We start from the raw sequence: 19,433 nt of genomic DNA on the forward strand, positions 1-19,433 counted from the left end.
TGTTTTGTCCCCCGCCCTGTTTTTATATTATTTTTGTTTCCCTTCCCTTATGTTCATCTGTTTTGTCTCTTAAAGTCCTCATATAAGTGAAGTAATATGATATTTGTCTTTCTCTGACTGATTAATTTCACTTAGCATGATACCCTCCAGTTCCATCTATGTAGTTGCAAATAGCAAGATTTCATTCTTTTTGATTGCCGAGTAATACTCCATTGTATATATGTACCACATTTTCTTTATCCATTCATCCATGGATGGACATTTGGGCTCTTTCCATACTTTGGCTATTGTTGATAGTGCTGCTATAAACATTGGGGTGCATGTGTCCCTTTGAAACAGCACACCTGCATCCCTTGGATAAATACCTAGTAGTGCAATTGGTGGGTCATAGGGTAGTTCTATTTTTAGTTTTTTGAGGAACCTCCATACTGTTTTCCAGAGTGGCTGCACCAGCTTGTATTCCCATGACAGATATATGTTTAACTTTTATTTTACTTAAATTTTTAAAAAATGTTTATTTATTTTTGAGAGACAGAGACAGAGCGTGAGCAGGGGAGGAGCAGAGAGAGGGAGACAAAGCATCTGAAGCAGGGTCCAGGCTCCGAGCTGTCTGCACAGAGCCCATTGTGGGGCTCGAACCCACAGAACTGTGAGATCATGATCTGAGCTGAAGTCAGTGCTCAACCAACTGAGCCACCCAGGTGCCCCATGTTTAACTTTTTTTTTCTTTTTTTTCAACATTTTTTTTTTTTTAATTTATTTTTGGGACAGAGAGAGACAGAGCATGAACGGGGGAGGGGCAGAGAGAGAGGGAGACACAGAATCGGAAACAGGCTCCAGGCTCCGAGCCATCAGCCCAGAGCCTGACGCGGGGCTCGAACTCACGGACCGCGAGATCGTGACCTGGCTGAAGTCGGACGCTTAACCGACTGCGCCACCCAGGCGCCCCCCCATGTTTAACTTTTAAAGAAATTACCAAACTGTGTTTTATATTCCTATACATATCTTTTTCTGACTGCCTACAGACTGCAGGATGAACCTTCAGAACTGAGTCTCCTTTGGATTTGCCCAGCTAGTGACTACAACTGAAGCCCTGAGACATGCACTCCTTGGGACCAGGAAAGGTAAGAAGGGCATCCTGAAAATCCTTCCTGAAGATGATAAGACTTGGCATCATTTTGAGAGGCTTATTTGTCATTGATACTGCCCCAGGAGCTGGGGGAATTGAGTGGCACCTGAGGATAATGAACTAAGGACACCTCTGGCTCAGAACTTGAGAAAATCCCTCTGGACCCAAAGAGGCCACAAGCCCACAGATTAAAGCCCAAATTCTACAGAAATGAATTTTTGTGTAAATAAATGATTTTAGCTTATGTTGGATTGGGGCCCCAACCACTTGTGGGAGTGGCCGTGGTCTCTGGGTCAGAGCCCTGTTCTAGGGAGGTGGCATCCCAGCCACACTGTTCTAGGAAGAGCCATAAAACTGAGGGTTCCAGAGCTCTGCAGACCTCCCAGGTGAAGGTTGCTAATCTAGGTACATTCCCCACAGATATGAGCTGCGGAGCAGTATCAAAGAGTAGAGAGCAAGACCAAGTCTGTGTCCTTCTGGCCACTGCTGGGGCCTGGCTTTTTTGGATGCTTATGTCTGTAGGGTGTGAGCCCTGCCAGAGTTTTGAGTGTGCTGTTCATTCATTCACATTCATTAGTGCCTCTTTGGAAGTAGAGATGACTGAGGCAAGTTGGGGTCACGTTGTGAAATCTTCCAGTCTCTGCCAGACTTTTGGATGGATTTTATGGAAGGGGCATAACCTGGTGATTATATCAGGCTTACGTTTTAGAAAGGGACCCTGGCAGCCAGTGTGGAGGATGGATTTGAGTGTGGCAGACCTCAGGTAGGGAGGTCATTAGGAAGAGGTAAGGGAAGATCTGAGTAGGCAGTGGCGGTGGGAGGACAAGGAACTTGGGACCAATGTGTGGTTGAGAAAGAGAAGAGTCAACACCACCTCACAGCTGTTAGCTCTCTTCTCTCATGACTTTAGTGACATTGCTGTCTCCCAGTTCCCACCAACCACGGACTGCATGAATAATAAATAAGCAGAGGGATGTTTGGAAGGATAGCGTGATGGCTTTGGGGCTCAGGAGTGAGCCAAGACATACATCTCTCCACACATGTTTCTATCACCTCCTGCCTGAGCAGCCATCCTTCAGTGAGGTGAAGATGGGGACTTCAGGTGTCCTCCTGGTCCAGCAGGATGTCACTGACTCATGGCTGACAGCTTTCAGCATAGACTGACTCCTGGAGGCTCAGTTAGTCACCTGGGAAACAAGGGCACTGCAGTCCCTTCTTGTCCTAGATTCCTAAATTAGTGAAGGATTCCCTGGAACCAAAGCTTTAAACCTCTAGGAAGGAAAGACCTCAGTTTCTCATGAAAACCCCATCCTTGGGGGTAGGAGGGGAGGGCAAGACAAGCCAGATCCTGGTAGGAAGGTCAAAGGTCTCAGCCTGATGCCTGTTAAGGAGTTGGGTCACAGCCGTGATCGCTGAGTGTTAATGTCATGTGATCTTTGTCTGGTTAAGCACAGTGAGTACAGCACTGTCCAGACACATTTCTGTTGTTTTTTTTTTTTAATGTTTATTTATTTATTTTGAGAGAGAGAGAGAGAGAGAGAGAGCGAGCATGCAAGTGGGAGAAAGGCAGAGGGAGAGAAAGAGAGAGAGAATCCTAAGCAGGCCCCATGCTGTCAACCCAGAGCATGATGTGGAGCTCAATCCCACAACTGTGGGATCATGCCCTGAGTCAAAATCAAGAGTCAGATGCTCAGCTGACTGAGACACCAGGTGCCCTGCTTTTCTGTGGTTTTTAATGGCTTCGTGAAAGCTCCATCCACAGGGGACCGCAGAATGGCATTCACCATAACCAGAGTTCATCCCCAAAATAGTGTGCAGGGGCAGAGGGGGAAGGATGGAGGGGCTGTGGGCACAGGCCACTGGACTTGCATGATGTGGAGGAAAGAGCACTGTTGACATGTAGGAAAAGCCTAGCATCCTGGGTTCCAATCCCCTGTGCCCCCTCCCCTGGGCGACCACAAGAGAGAATCACTCCACCTGTCTGAGCTGATCTGGACTCTGATCTCATGGTCTGCAAGTTGACATCTATGTCTGCATTCCCTCATCTTCAATCTGGGCCCCAAGAGGGTCGAGGTACCAGGTTTGAAAAGACAGATCATAGATGTTCACTCCTGCTTCTGCTCAGGCTGCAACTTGTTGGGAGTTGATGCCAAGTGTTGAAAGTGAGTGAATTGCTATATTTCTAAATCTGGGGCCCGGGCATTAGCTCTCAGCCTAGGTTCAGGGTTTTGATTTGGTCATGAGGAACATGATTGTGTGGTCATCTGCTTCTGGCCTGGGGGGTGCTCACAAACCTTTTGAATCACCTGGAATTTCAGTCTTAGTGTTTCAGAGCTGGGAGAGCACCGAGTGGCTTCCCCTCAACCCTTTGCTGTGAGAGGAAATAGAAGCCCTGAGAAGGTGGAAGAGCAGCTGAGGCCGAGTAGCAGAAATGGCCAAGCTTGTCCACTTGGGCTCTGAGGGGGTCTGGGGGACCTCAGTGCTTGGTGTTCTGGGCTGCTGCAGTACAGGAGGCACCCAGTGGTCATGGACTCGGAACAGCCTTGGCCCTGTTCCCTGCCCTGTGGCACCGCCAACAGGGCCCTCCTGCCCTTGTCTGTTGAACCTTTTAGAGAAGGGAGCCTGCCTGGTCATGCCTAGTTGGTGAATGTGACCTTCCTGTCCGCCAGGCTATATTGCAGCAATAATAGCAGCAGGAGGGGGGAAAGTGGTCCAGGTACAGACAATGGAGGTGAGGAACCCAAGGGTGGGGAGGGGACGGCAGAGGCCCAGTGCTATAAGATAAGGCTTATGATGAGCTGGGTGGTGCCTGGCACACAGAGGAGGTAGCCCGGTTGTTGTTATTCTCGGTCCAGGGTACTCGCCTGGATTTGATGGTAAAAGTCAGAGCCAGGGACCGAATGGTGATGCCAGCCTGAGAAACCCTGAGAAGGAGGCCTGGTGATGAGGTGTTTGGCCCCAGGCCAGATGGTACAGGCTGGGCATCCCTGGACCCAGGGCATGGATTCCTGCCAGTGACTCAGAAACTTTGGAGCAGAGGGGCAACCTGTAAATCTCCATGGCTCTGCCAGGAGGCCTACCTGGGGCAGCTGTCTCAGGTGAGTGGGGAGGAATGCGGAAGGACTGGGTGGGCCATGGTCTGAGAAGAGAGGCCATGATCTTTGTGCTATATTTGTGCCACAAACACTCCCCCAGGCCTCCTAGTGCCACCTGGGAGCTGCAGATGTGGGGTGTATAGTTCAAGTGGCATGAGTCACCTCCACCTCCTTCTTCTGGGCTTTTCTCTTTATCCTCCATGCCCTGCCTTTTAAAGAGAGAGGAGATGCCCCTGGCTGCTTGCTGCATGAGTGATGGAAAGGGAGGAGCAGGTGGCCACACAGAGGTCCCTCAGCTCCCAGGCCTTGCACCCACAAGCATGGGCGGGGGGAGGATGACCCAGGGCTCTAGCGTATCTGGATTGGGGCATGGTGGGGGAAAGGAACAGGCTGGATGAGCTTCCGACCCTGGCTTCTTGATGGTCACTGAGCACTTCCAGAGTTAAACCTCAGATCCTTCAGATGTGGACAGACACTACCCTTTCCCTCTCCCCTCATGCCCTTATATTCCCAGCAATGCTCTTACTCCTGGCTCTTTGCCCATCCTTTCCTCCTTCTTCCAAACCTTCCCTGCCCCCGGGCCCAGCTCAGTCCTCTTCCTAACCTGCTGCACCAGGCCTCGCAGACTTCCTGCCTTTATCTGTTCCCATCTGTACCAGTCCCAGATAGGGTAGGGAGCTGATGGAGGAGGCATCCAGGGAAGGAAGGCAGGAGGAGAGCAAGACACAGCCAGCTTATCTACAGCCAAGCAGGGGCCTGGAGTAGAGAGCTCCCAAGAAAGAAGGCCTGAGGGGGTAGTCATCTCTCTGAAATCTGTACCATCAGGGGTGAGGAACAGGGATAGATGAACAGTGGGAGCCCTGGTCGGAGGGCCAGGCCGATAGGGACAGGCACACGCTTCACTGGGAGTACTAGTTGTGGCCATGGTCAGTGGAATATATAGCAAAATAGAGGAAAGGCAGACACCTGGGTCTGTGTCTCTCTGGATGGTGAGGCAAAGGCCGAGGTCCTACCACATGCAGTCTCCCTGGAGATTTGGTAGCAGGGGCCAGGCAGTAGAGCAGAGTGACAAATCTGATCATGAGTCACTAGAAAGTCCATTTTGGGTGCAGAAGCAGACACGCACACCCCCATAAGCTCTACTTTTTAAATGGGACAGCACCTCTTTCTGGCAGTTTTAGAATGGCACTCACTGAAGGCAACCATAGGGCCTTTGGCATGGGCAGCTCCGCCCCATCCTTTACTCCTACTTCTCGTACCACAAGTGCATCTCTGCCTGAGCAAGGCCACTGTAGGTAGCTGGAGGTATTCTCAGCACCAGTGGTCACAGCCTGGCCAAAGTCATTACCCAGCCAACCAGCCCACACAGGTGAGGAACTCAGCATGCTGGGACTGCAGGCACCCACTTATTTTGAGCAAAATAGGGCTCCTGGCAGAGCCCTGAACATGCCATCTGCCCCTGAAAAGGCCTCATGGTGTCTTGGGTTCTCCCAGCACTCCAGGGAAGCAGTGTCTGGGCCTGGGCCTGAAGACCTGGCCAGCCACAGACCACACACTACAGGATTAACTAGCAATAACACACATCAATTTAACCTAAGGGAAGCTCACATTAAGGCCACAAGGAGATACCACCACACAACTATTAGATTGGTCAAAAGAAAAAAAAAATGATATCAAGTCCTGGTCAAGATGCAAAGCAACTGGAGCTCTTAAACATGGCTGGAGGAAATGCAAAAAGGTGCAGCCACTTTGGAAAACACTTTGGCATTTTCTTATAAAGTTAAGCGTTCTCTTACCATATGACCCAGAAATCCCAATCCTACATATTTACCCAAGAGAAATGAACTTGCCCTTATACAAAAATCTGTATACAAACATTTATAGTGAACTTACTCCTAATTGCCCCAAACTGGAAATAACCCACATGTCCTTCAACCGGCAAGTAGATAAACAAACTGTGGTACATCCATATGGTGGGATATTCCTTGGCAATAAAAAGGAAATCAAACTTTCAAATGTATGATATGATATGAGTAAAAATAGGGATCAATCCCAAGTGTGTTGTGCTAAGTGAAAGAAGCCAGACTCAAAAGGCTCTATGATGTTATTCCACTTATATTTTGGAAAAAGCAAACCTACAGGGACAGCAAAGAGATCAGGCACTGCCAGGGGTGGAGGTGGGAGTGGGGGTAGAGAGGCTCGACTACAAAAGAGCACCGGGGAACCCTCTGCGGTGATGGGAATATTTTCTGTGTTGGTTGTGGTAGTGATTATACCACCGTGCATTTATCAAAACTCCTAGAACTGTACACTACAAAGGGTGGATTTTACGGTCTATAAATAATACTACATTCAACCTGATTTAAAACACACACACGCATACATTAATCACAGCCACTGTTTCTGAGCACCTACTAGGCCCTGTGCCAGGGGCTCTGAGTGTTTTCTCATCCATCCACTCATTTGCTCGCTCATTCAGCAAGCATTTATTGATGCCTCCACAAGGTGCACAATGTCTAATTACTCCTCTCTAACGCCTTCAAGCCCCACGGCTCCCTAAGTCGTATAGAGAAACTGGCAGGAAGATGTGGTGAGAGCCCAACCCTGGGGGCCTGCAGGCGAGCTTGAAGGTTCTCTGTGGGTACATTTTCATGAGGAGAGGAATTCCTAGCTTTGTCACCCTCACAAGGGATTCTGCAACTCATAAAAGAGAGACCAAGGTGAGGAACAAATCATAAGGACCCGGGAAGGGTTTGCTCTCTCTCTGAGGTGCTGATCTTGCACAAGCTGGCCGGGCCATGCCCCTCACAGCTCTGAACATGGAGCTGAGCTGAGGCAGAGTGTTGGGGCTCTGGGCTCACTTAGGTACACAGTTTTATTGCTGGGTGGCTGGTTCTCTGCTTGGGAACTATCTGTGTCTGCCCAGCTCAGATAGGAGTAACGCTTGCTTCTCTGGTAAGAATCCGAATGTGGGAACCCCCTGGATAAGCCCAGCATGTGGGGTATACAGTCACAGGAACACTGTATAGCAGTAATAAAAATGAGCAAACCAGAGCTGCACATGTCCACATGGATCGATCTCAAAAATACCATGTGGAGTGGAGAACAGATGACAAGCTAGACAATATATGACACCATTGAAGTTTTTGTTTAGTAGTTGGACACCTTGTATTTATATGTGCAGATTCTTCAAAAATATCAAATTACATTTAAAAACACTTTTTAATTCTTTTCAGTTTTATTGAGATAATTGACAAACAGTACTGTATAAGTTTAAAGTATACAGCAGGACTCACATATATTGTGAAATGATTACCACAGTAAGTTCTCATATAGATACCAAAAAATGTTTTTCTTTGTGATGAGAATTTTTACAATCAACTCTCTTAGAAACTTTCAAATATATCATATGGCGGCGTTAACTATAGTTATGTACATTAAGTATATTTTAAAGACAAAATAGTACCATATATTGTTATGATTATAAACTTAGAAATATAAAAACATGAACAAGAAAGATGAATACTAACTTCAGAACTGAATTAGCTCTAGGGAAGGCATTACAAAAAACCAAATATGGCAAAAGGCTAGCAAATAGATTTAACAAATCTGAGATTTAGGACTTAAATCACAGGGGTGTGTTGCATATTGTTTTCTGTACTTTTTGTTGAAATGTTTCATAATTAAAAAAAATACAAGCCAGAATGAACTTTGAAAACAGTATGCTCAGTAAAATAAGCCAGACACAAAAGAACATAGGGAGGGGCAGAGAGAGGGGGACAGAGGATCCCAAGCAGGCTCTGCACTGGCAGCAGAGAGCCCAGTGCAGGGCTTGAACTTGTGAACCACGAGATCATGACTTGAGCTGAAGTCAGACACTTACCCAACTGAGCCACTCAGTTGCCCAATAAATAAACATTAAAAAGAAATCCAGAATAGGCAAATCTATAGAGACAAAAAGTAGATTAGTGGTTGCCTAAGGCTGAGGAGGATGCCAGGAAAATGAGAGGTCATGGGTAAGGAGTGCAGGGTTTCTTTTTGTGGTAATGAAATGTGATGATGAAATGTTCTCAGATTGATTGTGGTCATGGATGCACAACTCTGCGAATATACTAGAAGCCATTAAATTGAATGCTTTAAATGGATGGAGTTTATATCTCAATTAATGTGCTTTAAAAAAACATAAAAAGCCAAAAGAAGGAAAATCCTTTCTGTGTCAGCTACTCTAATAGAAGCCGAGGTCTGTGTGCTCTGACATGAGTTTCTTAGAGTCATCAGGAACCTTAGAACCTCCCCCACCACACCACCCACTAACATGAGGAGGGAACCCTGTTGGCCCGGCTCCCTGGGCTAGAGCTATTGCCACATCCATGGGGTTCTAAAAAGGAAGCGGAGTCATAGCCTCTACAGAATGAGGTTAATGAGAATCTGTTCCAGACTCCAGGGGTTCTGAGCCTTAATTAATACTCACTGTGAGGCTCTCTGTGATTGTGAAATCAGAGGTTCTGTAAATCTATATGGCAGTGGCCTTATTAGTACCAGCACATTACTCAAGAGAAAGAAGCCAGCCTTCTTATCACTGACTTAGCTCCCTGGAAAGGCTGGGCCCCCAGTGTCCAGGCCAGGCTGAAGCTATCTCTCCTACTCCCTTGTCTTGCTTTCTAGGCCACTCCTGGGGTCCGAGTGGTCTGGGCCAGTCTGGGGCTTCAGGGCATCCTCCTCCCTGCCCTGAGCACTGTGGCCAGGCTCCTGATGGACAAAGACATCTGATTTGCAGATCTGAGGAAGGAAACCAGATAGATTCCCCCACAGTACCCCACAGGTGATTTTCACTCCAAGCCTAAAGAAAGGTAGAGTGTTTCCTTTTTTACAAATCTCAGGACTTTGTTGAGAGCTCCTGACATCTTCCCAGATGGCCATCCTTTCTGTATTACCCAGTCCCTGAGTCCGGGGACTGGTTCTGCCCTCTGCCCATAGCAGCCTGGGGGCATGGGACCATCCTATTTTGCCTTAGCTTGGGTCTTTACTGCCTGATGGCTCCTTCTTGGTCCCCTTAAACACCCTCCCCCAGCAGGACTCTGCGTGGCATAGCCTCTTTCCTCCTTTGTTTTGGCACTGTCCCTCAAGATAAATCCTGTCAGACCACATCATCCTTTGGGCCCCTCACAAGAGAGCACCTCACACCAGCCTGTTTATGCTAGACATCTTGATGCCATGCAGAACCATCCCCACCTGGCAGAGCCTTGTTGCCTTGGATTCTGTGAACTCGTTTGTAACCTCTGGGATGGTTCTCCGGCCAAAGCAGCGGAGGTAGATGGAGGCATGGGCTGGGAGCCAGTATCTATGGCCCTAGATGCTCTCAGCTCTGGGGCTGGTGATCCTTGACTTTAAAGACCCTGGAGGTCTATGAACTTAAAGATCTGCAGCCCAGGTTACCTCCCTCAACCCAGGAGACTCATAGCCCCCAGTGCCTGCTGACCTTGGGGCTTGTGACCCTGGGCCAGCCTCTAGTATGTGGACCTCTCTAACTGACCCCTTCAATGAGTACCTGTTAAGACCTGGCACATGGGGTGCCTGGCTGGCTCAGTTATTAGAGCAGCATGCAAATCTTAATCTTGAGGTCGTGAGTTCGAGCCCCAAGTTGGGCACTGAGTTTAATTTTTAAAAATTAAAAATAAACAAAAAATAAACAAAAACAAACCTGTTAACAACAACAAAAAGACCTGGCACAGCCTTGCCCCACATTAGATTTTGTTTCCGGGGATTAATCCTTGCTCTTCACATTTCCCCTGGGAATGTTACAACCTGATGGATGCAACTTGTCACTCCTGCTGGGTAGCTCTGAAGATCCTGAACATCATCCTCCATGTCAGCAGCCCCTCCCTTCCACTCTCCCTACTGGCTTCCTGATGTACTCAGACATTGCCAGCATATTATTTATCTCTTTCCTTATCCAGGGCCTGTCAAACCAGATGCAACTGAGGCCAGAGCCCAATGGCCCCTTGCCAGAGACCCCCTCAGGGCTGATATAAGTCTCTTCCACAGCCTTCTCAGGGGAGCAGTGTAGTATCATGGTTAGATCTACAGGCACTGGAGATGGCTTCCTGGGTTCAAACCCTGTCTCCACCTTTTGCCTGCTGTGTGGCCCTGGGAAAGTTGCTTAACCTCTCTGTGCATCATCTGTAAAATAAGGGACATCATAATACTACTGCACAGGGTTGTCGGGAGAAATAAATGAGATCGTTTATTGGCAGTGCTCGACCTGGCATTCAGTAAATACCCAAGGAAGGTCAGCTGTCAATGGTGCTAAACTTGCTTTTTCTGACTCTCCTTGAACATCCATGGTTCTTATTTAAGAATATGTACTTGCGGGGGGAGAAGAATATGTACTGGGAGGGCACCAGTCATCTTGCCCAAGCCAAGGTGACCCCTGTCCACAACCTGACCTCCTGCCTGCCCTTGACCTCCCACCCTAGCTGAGGGAATGCCACCCACATTAGATGGATGCTGAGGCTCCCTCCCCAAAAACTTGTCTGTATAGGTCACCCAAGAAGTGCCTCCCTAGCCCTACTGACTGCCTCACAACCCACCAAGCGGCTTGGACTCTGAGGGTCCAAGGTAGGACAGTGAGGCTGCTTAATGAGAGGGTACAGGCCTCTGTCTAATTAGACCATCCCAAGAGAGGCCAGTTTTCTCCTATTTATAGTTAAACTTCTCTGCCATTTTGATGCATCTCTAATTTGGGTACTCTTTTATTATGTTTTCTTTATGTCTTCTTCATGTGGATGAGTAGAAAAATAAATGGAAGGGAAAATTACAGTTTTGTGGTTTAGAAAAACCTGCCGGGGAGATGGCAGGCTTTATGTTCACTGACTTGGTGGCATGTCTGGGGTGTCCTGAGGCGTCAGAACAAGACAAGACCTTTCCTGGGTGTGGTTATGGGGTGCTCATGAAGCAGGGTGCTGTAGGAACAGCCTGGAGCTTGAATCCTGGCTTTGCCCTTGGGTAGGTCCTACGCCTCCAGGTCTCACCTGCTTTACCTTTAAAATGGGATTAAAGGCTGGCTCAGCTTCCTGGTGGGCTGGAATGCACAGTCCCCTTGGAGATGATAAAAGGCAGCTTAGCAGCAAGAGCAGGAAAGGTTGAGGCCCAATTCTGGCTTGCCCTAGGTGCCCAGGACTCCTGTCCCCATGCCTTTTGTGATCCACAGAACTGCTCCCCCTTCCCACTTTTCTGCTGTGACCACTCTCCCAGAAAGCAGGGGAGCCCAGAGTGACCAGGCCAGGATGGGAAGCGGGGTCCTGTCTGGAATGGGGGCTGTTCTGCAGCCCTCCATGGAGAGGCAGGAGTTAACATGGTCACGGTGGGTCACAAAGTTGCAGCCACAGCTCTCCCTGGCTCATGAGTCCATTTAGGAGGGTGGCCTGGCAGTTCTCACTATGGAGCAAGGCCTGACTTATTTTAAGCTGGGCGGAACAAAGGCCTCGGTGTCTCTGTGGTCTGTGGTCTGTGCACATGGCAAGGCTGTGGTGGGAAGGACACCAGTAGGCTTAGATCCCAGGTCCCCAGCTGACCTACTGTGGGTCAGCATGCCTGCGGGATGCCCATTCTCCACCCCAAAGGTCTGGCTTGACTCCCCTCAGACCAAATGGACAGGGAAGGTCCATCCATAGGCTTCTGCCTGAGGCACTTGAGCAGGGCAAGGCAGATGCTAGGGGTTGACTGGATAGCCAGGGTCATGTCTGAGTCAGAGGGCGTGGCTGGGTCAAGGTCACTCAGCCCTGGTCTGTACCTAGGTCTTCAAGCAAAAGGATTTGGGACCATTTTGTGAGAAAGCTGGGGAAGGGATGCAGGCAGGGGAGAGCTGAGGAGGGGTGTGGGAGTAGTGAGTAGCTCTAAGCACACGGATATTATACTTGAGCCAGGTCACCTTGGTTCAAGCCCCAGCTTGGCCAGTTACCAGATATTGTATAACCTTGGGAAATTATTGAACTTCTTTGTTCCTCCACTTACCTGTTTATAAAATGGGGATGATGACAGTAACTTATACCAAGGGCCACTGAAATGGTTAAATGAGTTTAGTGTAAATCACTTAGAAATGTGCCTGACACTTGGGCAGTCCCCTATGGCCCAGCCCCGACCTGACCCTGCTCTGACCCTTTGTGAGTAGATGACAGGACAGTCAGTAACCTGTGACCCTCTCCTCTCATAAGGGGCAGGAAAGAAAGGACCTTGGCCTTCAGGCTGGCAGTGAGGCCAGGGCAGGCTGCCAGCTGCATAGCTCCACCTGGTTAGGGCAATAAGCTTGTGTAGGATTTGAGCCCTTCTCTCCCTGTAACTTCTCAGCCCAAGTTCCTCTGCTTAGGAAGGGACCTTGGCCAAGTTCTCAGTTTTGCTCCACAACCTTTGTCCTCATTGTTCTTCTCAGTGTGCACCATGTCTGGTGCCTGCCATGTTGGTCAGGACCCTCAGTGACTCTCTGGGACTTTGGCTTTTCCTCTCAGTGCCCCAGTGAGCATGTACCTGGCTGCCTGTATCGACACACCCGATGTCCTTCATGTGAGGTGCTGCTCCCAACTGTCAGCAGGTATATCTGTCAACAGACTCAGGATTGTGTAGGCCAGTGCCCCTGCCTTGGGACAGATTTGGATTCCAGTCTGGGCTGCTTCACTACCCAGATGTATGGCCTCTAACAAGTCACTGGGCTTCTCACTGGCCATGTAGGGATGATGATTTGTACCTCAAGGGTCATTTGAGGATTGGGTGAGAGAACAAATGGAAATACCCAGCCTGGGGCCTGGCATGCAGTAGCTACTGAGCTCGTCCCACAGGCTTCAGTGACTCATTGGGGTAGCAGGGGACCCTAGGACCAATATAGCATGCCCTCCCAGTTTCATTTCCTTAATTTCTCACCAGTCCACTGCCATTTGCCAGCCCCACCGTCATTGTCCTTGTTCAGGCCTCTTCAGACCTCTCTTCTGACCCTCAGTCCATTCTTCACACTCAGAATGAACTTTAGCACACATGAATCAGATCATGGCCCTCTCTGCCTACAACCAGCCATGGCTTCCCTCTGTCCTCAGGGTAAGGTTCAGATTACTTGACCAAACCCATAAGACCAATGTGATCTGTCCCTGCCAGCTCCTCATCACTACTCTCCCAAATGCCCCCAGCATATTCCATATCCCACAAGTTGCATGGAGTGACTTGTCTCCTGGACATGCCTTGCACTTTCTGTCTCCAACTTTCATGCTGGCAAATTATGGAATGAGCTGGATTTGGCTTCTGAAAACCCCCTCTCCGTCAACTCTCTCTATTAGAAAAACTCAGGTAGACACAAAATCTTTTCCAGCCACCATTACATAACCAAATATATACCCTATTCAGACCTCTCCCTTCTGCAACATGGGAAGCCTGAAGTGGGGATAGCAGGTTACACTGTGCCTCTAATTTCTTTCCTGCTCCAGCTTATCTCCATTTGCTAGCTGCTATGTTGTCCATGTCTTTGGGGATGGACTAAGGTGGGAGAGTGAGGTGGGGAGAGGAGCACGAGGCCCCAAAGGGCTTCTTTTCACTGAATCTTGGATCTGACATTCTGGCTTTCTCCGTGGCACATGTATAACTTCTGGATCTTTCCCAGCTGGGCACTTTCGTGGGTTCCTCAAAGATCCTTCTCCTCCTGTCCCACTAGGAACTCCCAAACAGTTCTCTGGCATGGTGTTCACCTCCTCAAGTGGCTGCTTGTGGCCCACCACAGCCTCTTTCACTGCCTCCTCACCTGGAAGGATGCTCTCTTGGGCAGGATTCCTTTATGATGACCCCAGGCCAGGTCCTGCCTGCTGGCGGTTTGGGGTTGAGTGTGGAGCCTAGGCACCTATAAGCCACTGTGAGAAGTTTGGATGTTAGCACCATAAAAATGTGGAGAATCCCCCAGAGGGATTGTGCAGCAGTGGAGGGACATGATAGGTGTCTACTGTAATTGTCCAGGCAAAAGACTATGCTATTTTCCCTGGGATGGGAGCTGTGGAAGACAGGGGAGCTGGCTGGGATGGTGGTGGAGCTGACAGACAGGCTGCTGGTTTAGATGTGAGGGGCAATGAAAGGGGAAGAGTCCAGTGTTTTTGGATTGAGTAACTGGGTAAACACAGATGCTACTCATTGAGAGGGGGAAGTCTGGGGTGGAGCAGACTGAGAGGACCGGAAATCAGGGGTCATGCAGTGTTTGAAATGCTTGTCAGATATCAAGTAGAGCTGTCCAGGAGCCAGATAGATAAATGCAAAGCTTCCATGGATGCATATGGTGCCTTTGTGCAAATGAGAGAAGGACATCCTTTCCTCCAGGCAAATGTAGCCTCCTACCGGGGCATGTGGCTTGGTGAGCAGAGCACAGCTGGACCTCAGCTCCATCAGTCCCCTTGGCCATGCACCCTCGTGCCCCAAACAAACTATACAACTCTGCATGGTAGCCTGGATGCGCTAGTCTGGAGCTCAGGGGGTTATCTGGGACTGGGGAAGAGCCATTAGCTTGTAGGATGCTTATTTGGATGCTGTGTGGGTTAGTGGCTCCCTGGCCAAAATAGGGAGGAAGGACCAGGGATGTGGAAAGGTGTGGGCTGAGAGCCCTCCCTTTCCAGGGCTAGACTTTTCTTTCACTTCCTGCAGATGAAAACCCCCTGATTCTCTGCAGGGCTGAGTAGCTGTGAGCCCCTCAGTTCTGCCTTCTCTAAGTTCATCCTGAGGAGTGGGTGACACAAAGGTGGGTCATGAGGAGGCCTCACTCTCTCTCTCCTTTCACTTTCCATCCTTAATGCAGGTATGTTAACTTCTGTCACCATGCTGATGATTGTAGTGCCCACAGATGGGCTCCATAGACAGGGTAAGCACCAAGCGGGAGGAATAACATTCAGAGTGCTCGTTGGAGCCCCACAGGAGGGGAGCAGGCATTGTTAACCAGGCCACAGAGACTGCAGTGGCTGAAGAAGCACACAGCCAAGTGTTTGATAGAGGGGTGATTGGCTCAGACTGGTTGGGTTCAAAGCCCAGGGCCAATTCTTATCACGTGGGTGACCTCAGCTATAATAAAGTATCTATCTCGTAAGGCTATGGTGAGAAATGAATGAGTTCTCTCACATAAAGTACTTCAATACCCAGTGAGTATTAGCGTATATGGTGTGTATGAACCAGTGGAGTATGTATATATGTGTGTATGAGGAAAGCCCTTCCTAGTGGAGTCCCTAACCCCCTGCTAGTTGCTGACCAAAGCAGGCAGCAGAGGAAGTGGCCTTGCTGAGCTGGTCAAGCTTAGAGCTGTTTTCTGCCTTTTCAAATTGGGTTCCTCAAGGGATCACATCCTCAGAACCTTGTGGAGGTCAAGCTTGAGTCACAGCAGCTGAACAGGGACACTCCCCTTTGTAAACACTTCCAGGGAAGGTGATTTCACAACTCCTCAGGACCTGGTCCAGCATTGCTTAGCTCCCACCCTCTGTATGCTATCCTGGGGTGTGCCTGAGTCCTGATCTCATGGCTGGCACTTTCTTATCTTCAGCGTAAGAGGGAAGTAAACCCAGTGCAGGACCCTTTGTTGCACCACCCTATACCTTCTCTTCTCTTCAGCCTGTATGGGGTCCTGAAGAGTGCCTTAGAGTCTCTTTCCAGAAAAAATGTCTCCCAAATACATATGGTCAAAGGCCAAAATTTGCAAGATTCCCCATCTTTCAGGAAGTTATAATTTAGTGGTTAAACTGGTGGGCTCTGGAGTTGAATTTCCTGAGTCTCAGTGCTGCTTCTATTACCTACGGACTGTGAGACCTGAAGTCACATAGCATCTCTAAACCTCAACTTTCTTATCTGTAAAATGGGCAGCCACAGTGGCTCCCTCATGAGTTTCTAAGAGGATTAAATGTAGGGTAACCAACTCGTCGCTGTTTGGGACTTTCCCATTTTCACACTGGAAGTGTTGCTTCCAGAGAAACCCCTCAGTGCTTGACAAACTAGGACAATTGGGCCCCCTAGTAAATGACATAATGCCCAGAAAGCAACTAGCCCAGTGCAAGCAGTTCATCCAGGTTCCATTGCAGTCAGCTGATACTATTGGTATATTCCCTAATTAATCGATTTTTTTAAATATTTTTTAAAGTTTATTTATTTATTTTGAGAGGGAGACAGAGTGCAAGTAGGGTAAGGGCAGAGAAAGAGGGAGAGAGAGAAACCTAAGCAGGCTCCACACTGTCAGCACAGAGCCCAATGCAGGGCTCAAACTCACAAACTGTGAAATCATGACCTGAGCCAAAATCAAGAGTCCTAGGCTTAACATACTGAGCCACCCAGGTGCCCCTATCTCTCTCTCTCTCTCTCTCTCTCTCTCTCTCTCTCTCTCTCTCTCTCCCTTTTTAAGTTTATTTATTAATTTTTGAGAGACAGAGAGAAAAAGTTCAAGTGGGGGAGGTGCAGAGAGGGAGAGGGAGAGAGAATCCCAAACAGGCTCCACTTTGTGAGTGTGGAGCCGATGCGAGTCTCAAACCCATGAACCATGAAATCATGACCTGAGCTGAAGGCAGGCACTTAACTGAATAAGCCACCCAGGCACCCTGCCTAATTAATCGATCTGATAGGAATGTTGCCTGGGGGATCTGGAGTCCAGGACTCAGTTCACCTTTCTGTCCCCCTCCTGCTCTAATGGCTTCCTGGGCATCCCTCCCTATTTTCTGGGGCCTCAGTTTGTTCACCCTTCAAATAAAGGAGATGAACTTGAGAGTCGCTGGGGATTCTTCCCACTAAAGCCTACGAGATTTATTCAGGGATGCCCTCCCAGTGCCTGGTAAGGCAGCCTTGAATATAGATAGCACCAGGTATGCATTTGTCTGCTTGACATTGAGCAAAGCCCACGCATGTTCTAGCAACACAGTCTGCCCCAGGAGAAGTCTGAATTGGAAGTTTCATTTGCACATTGATGGTGACGTTTTACCTACAGCTAGGGCTGATTTGGCTCACAGGAAACCTTGACCTACGTGTTGGGGGGAAATGACAAGATAATTGATGTTCTTGTGTTTCTTGAGGTTAGCATCAGCCCCAGGAATGAGTGTGCCATCAAGAAATGAGATTTTCCCCAGGAAAGCCTTTTCCTTGAAGGGATGCAAAGGGTTGCCTCTTCTCCTGGAGCAGTTGGAATCTAGGTTTCAACCCCTCTTTGTCAGACCCACCCCAATATCCAGATTTCAAGTCAAGCCAATAGGAAATAACTGGGATCCCCCAAGATCTGGGGTTTATGAGTTCTTGAGGGCCTAAGTCCTAGGTTATCAACCTCCCCTGCAAACCCTAGTTTAGTACTGGACTCACAGAAGATATTCAATAATAGATATGCTTTACTTTGTCATTCCCAGCCATTCACTGTTTGGGGCCTCTGCATACATCCTGTTGAGTTGCCTGCAAAATGTTCAGTTGATAAGGAAGGCTGTTTTATTTTAGCTCTAACGAGGAGGGTAATGCCCAAGTTGGACAGAGCCCCCAGACTTTGGGATTTGGACCCCTCTCAGATTATTTGATTGTCTAGTTGGGTCCTGGAGGATGAGGGGCAGTTGCCCATGAAAAGACTAATTGGCTTAGGTAACTATCCTGGAAATGATTACTTTTGAGGCCAGGAATGAAATTAGTCCTAATACTGGATGACAGAGAGCCTTCTTTTCTCTCTGGGGCTGCTTGAGAGGCCTCTGGATTCTGAGACATGGAGATGGGGATTAATCATCCCGGTTTGCCTGGGACCATCCCAGTTTTAACAATGAAAGTCCTGCATCCCAGGAAATTCCTCAGTCCCAGGCCAGTGGGACAGTTGGTCACCCTACATGGAGATGTCTGGGTGGTTCCAGCATGGGGACCAAGTGCTCACATTGAGGCAGGAAAGAGCAGGGGAACAGATAATAGAGGTCCCACCAGGCAGCTGCTGTTGGCTAGAAGGGTCGGTGGCAGCACTGACAGGTGATCACAGTGGAGGCCCTGGCAGTGGCCAAAGACAAGTCATTTCTGAGGCGAATGACTTTAGAAGAGCTGACATCTGGCAATGAGGCTTGTTAGGACAGATCTCTTGGCTCTAAGAAGAAGAAACCCGGGGCACCTGGGTGGCTCAGTCTGTTGGGCATCTGACTTTGGCCCAGGTCATGATCTCACGGTTTGTGGGTTCGAGCTCCGCATCGAGCTCTGTGCTGACAGCTGAGCCTGGAGCCTGCTTTGAATTCTGTCTCTCCCTCTCTCTCTGCCCCTTCCCTACTCAAGCTCTGTTTCTCAAAAAACAAATAAACATTGGGGCGCCTGGGTGGCGCAGTCGGTTAAACGTCCGACTTCAGCCAGGTCACGATCTCGCGGTCCGTGAGTTCGAGCCCCGCATCAGGCTCTGGGCTGATGGCTCGGAGCCTGGAGCCTGTTTCCGATTCTGTGTCTCCCTCTCTCTCTGCCCCTCCCCCGTTCATGCTCTGTCTCTGTCTGTCCCAAAAATAAATAAAAAAACATTTAAAAAAAATTAAAAAAAAAACAACAAATAAACATTGAAAAAAAAGTTAAAAAAAAAAAAAAAAAGAAGAAGAAGAAGAAACCCTTCCTGAAGCCAGAGTGGGGCCTTAGGAGTAGCCAGGGAGGCCAGCAATGCTCAGCTATGTGGTCATCTCAGGGTCCCAGGCCACAGAGGCAACCTCATAGCCAAAAAGCTGACAGGAAAATCTCTAAGTCCCCAGGAAAATCTTAGATTTTCAGGTTGGGGGGGGGGGTGCTTGGATAGGGTGTAAAACCCAGCCAGATACTGGCAGGAGTTTATGCTCTGATATGAGGCATGAGAGAGAAATTTCACCCAGCTTTGTTCTGGGCTGGTACAGTGGGATGAATAATGGCCTTCCCCAGAACCTGTGAACGTTAGCTTATATGGCAAAGGGGATTTTGAAATGTATTTAAGGACCTTGAGATGGGGAGATTATCCTGGGTTATCTGGGTGGGCCCTAAAAATAATCACAAGTATCTTTAGAAGAGGGAGGAAAGGTCAAAGAAGGAAGTTGGAAAGGTGATGTAATGACAGAAGCAGAGGTTGGAGTGATGTGCTTTGAAACCAAGGAAGGGGCCACAAGCCAAGGAATACAGGTGGCCATCAGAGGCCAAGAAAGCAAGGATTCTTTCCTCAGGCTCTAAAAGAACTAGCCCTGCCGACACCTTGACTTGAACCCAGTGAAACT

General features: G+C 48.8%; 1 protein-coding gene across 2 annotated transcripts in view; it reads left to right on the forward strand.

The window, feature by feature from the left end:
* The window catches only part of ZFP90 (ZFP90 zinc finger protein), a 116,602-nt gene that overhangs the window by 38,836 nt on the left and 58,333 nt on the right, over window positions 1-19,433 (forward strand). For both annotated transcript variants that reach the window (XM_058706133.1, XM_058706131.1), the window contains one exon: window positions 1,026-1,351. In XM_058706133.1, the coding sequence (XP_058562116.1) occupies window positions 1,340-1,351 (12 nt within the window). In that variant the 5' untranslated portion in view covers window positions 1,026-1,339. The remainder of the gene's footprint in view (window positions 1-1,025; window positions 1,352-19,433) is intronic.

Source organism: Neofelis nebulosa, chromosome 17 (assembly GCF_028018385.1).
Source record: "Neofelis nebulosa isolate mNeoNeb1 chromosome 17, mNeoNeb1.pri, whole genome shotgun sequence".
Classification (NCBI taxonomy): domain Eukaryota; kingdom Metazoa; phylum Chordata; class Mammalia; order Carnivora; family Felidae; genus Neofelis; species Neofelis nebulosa.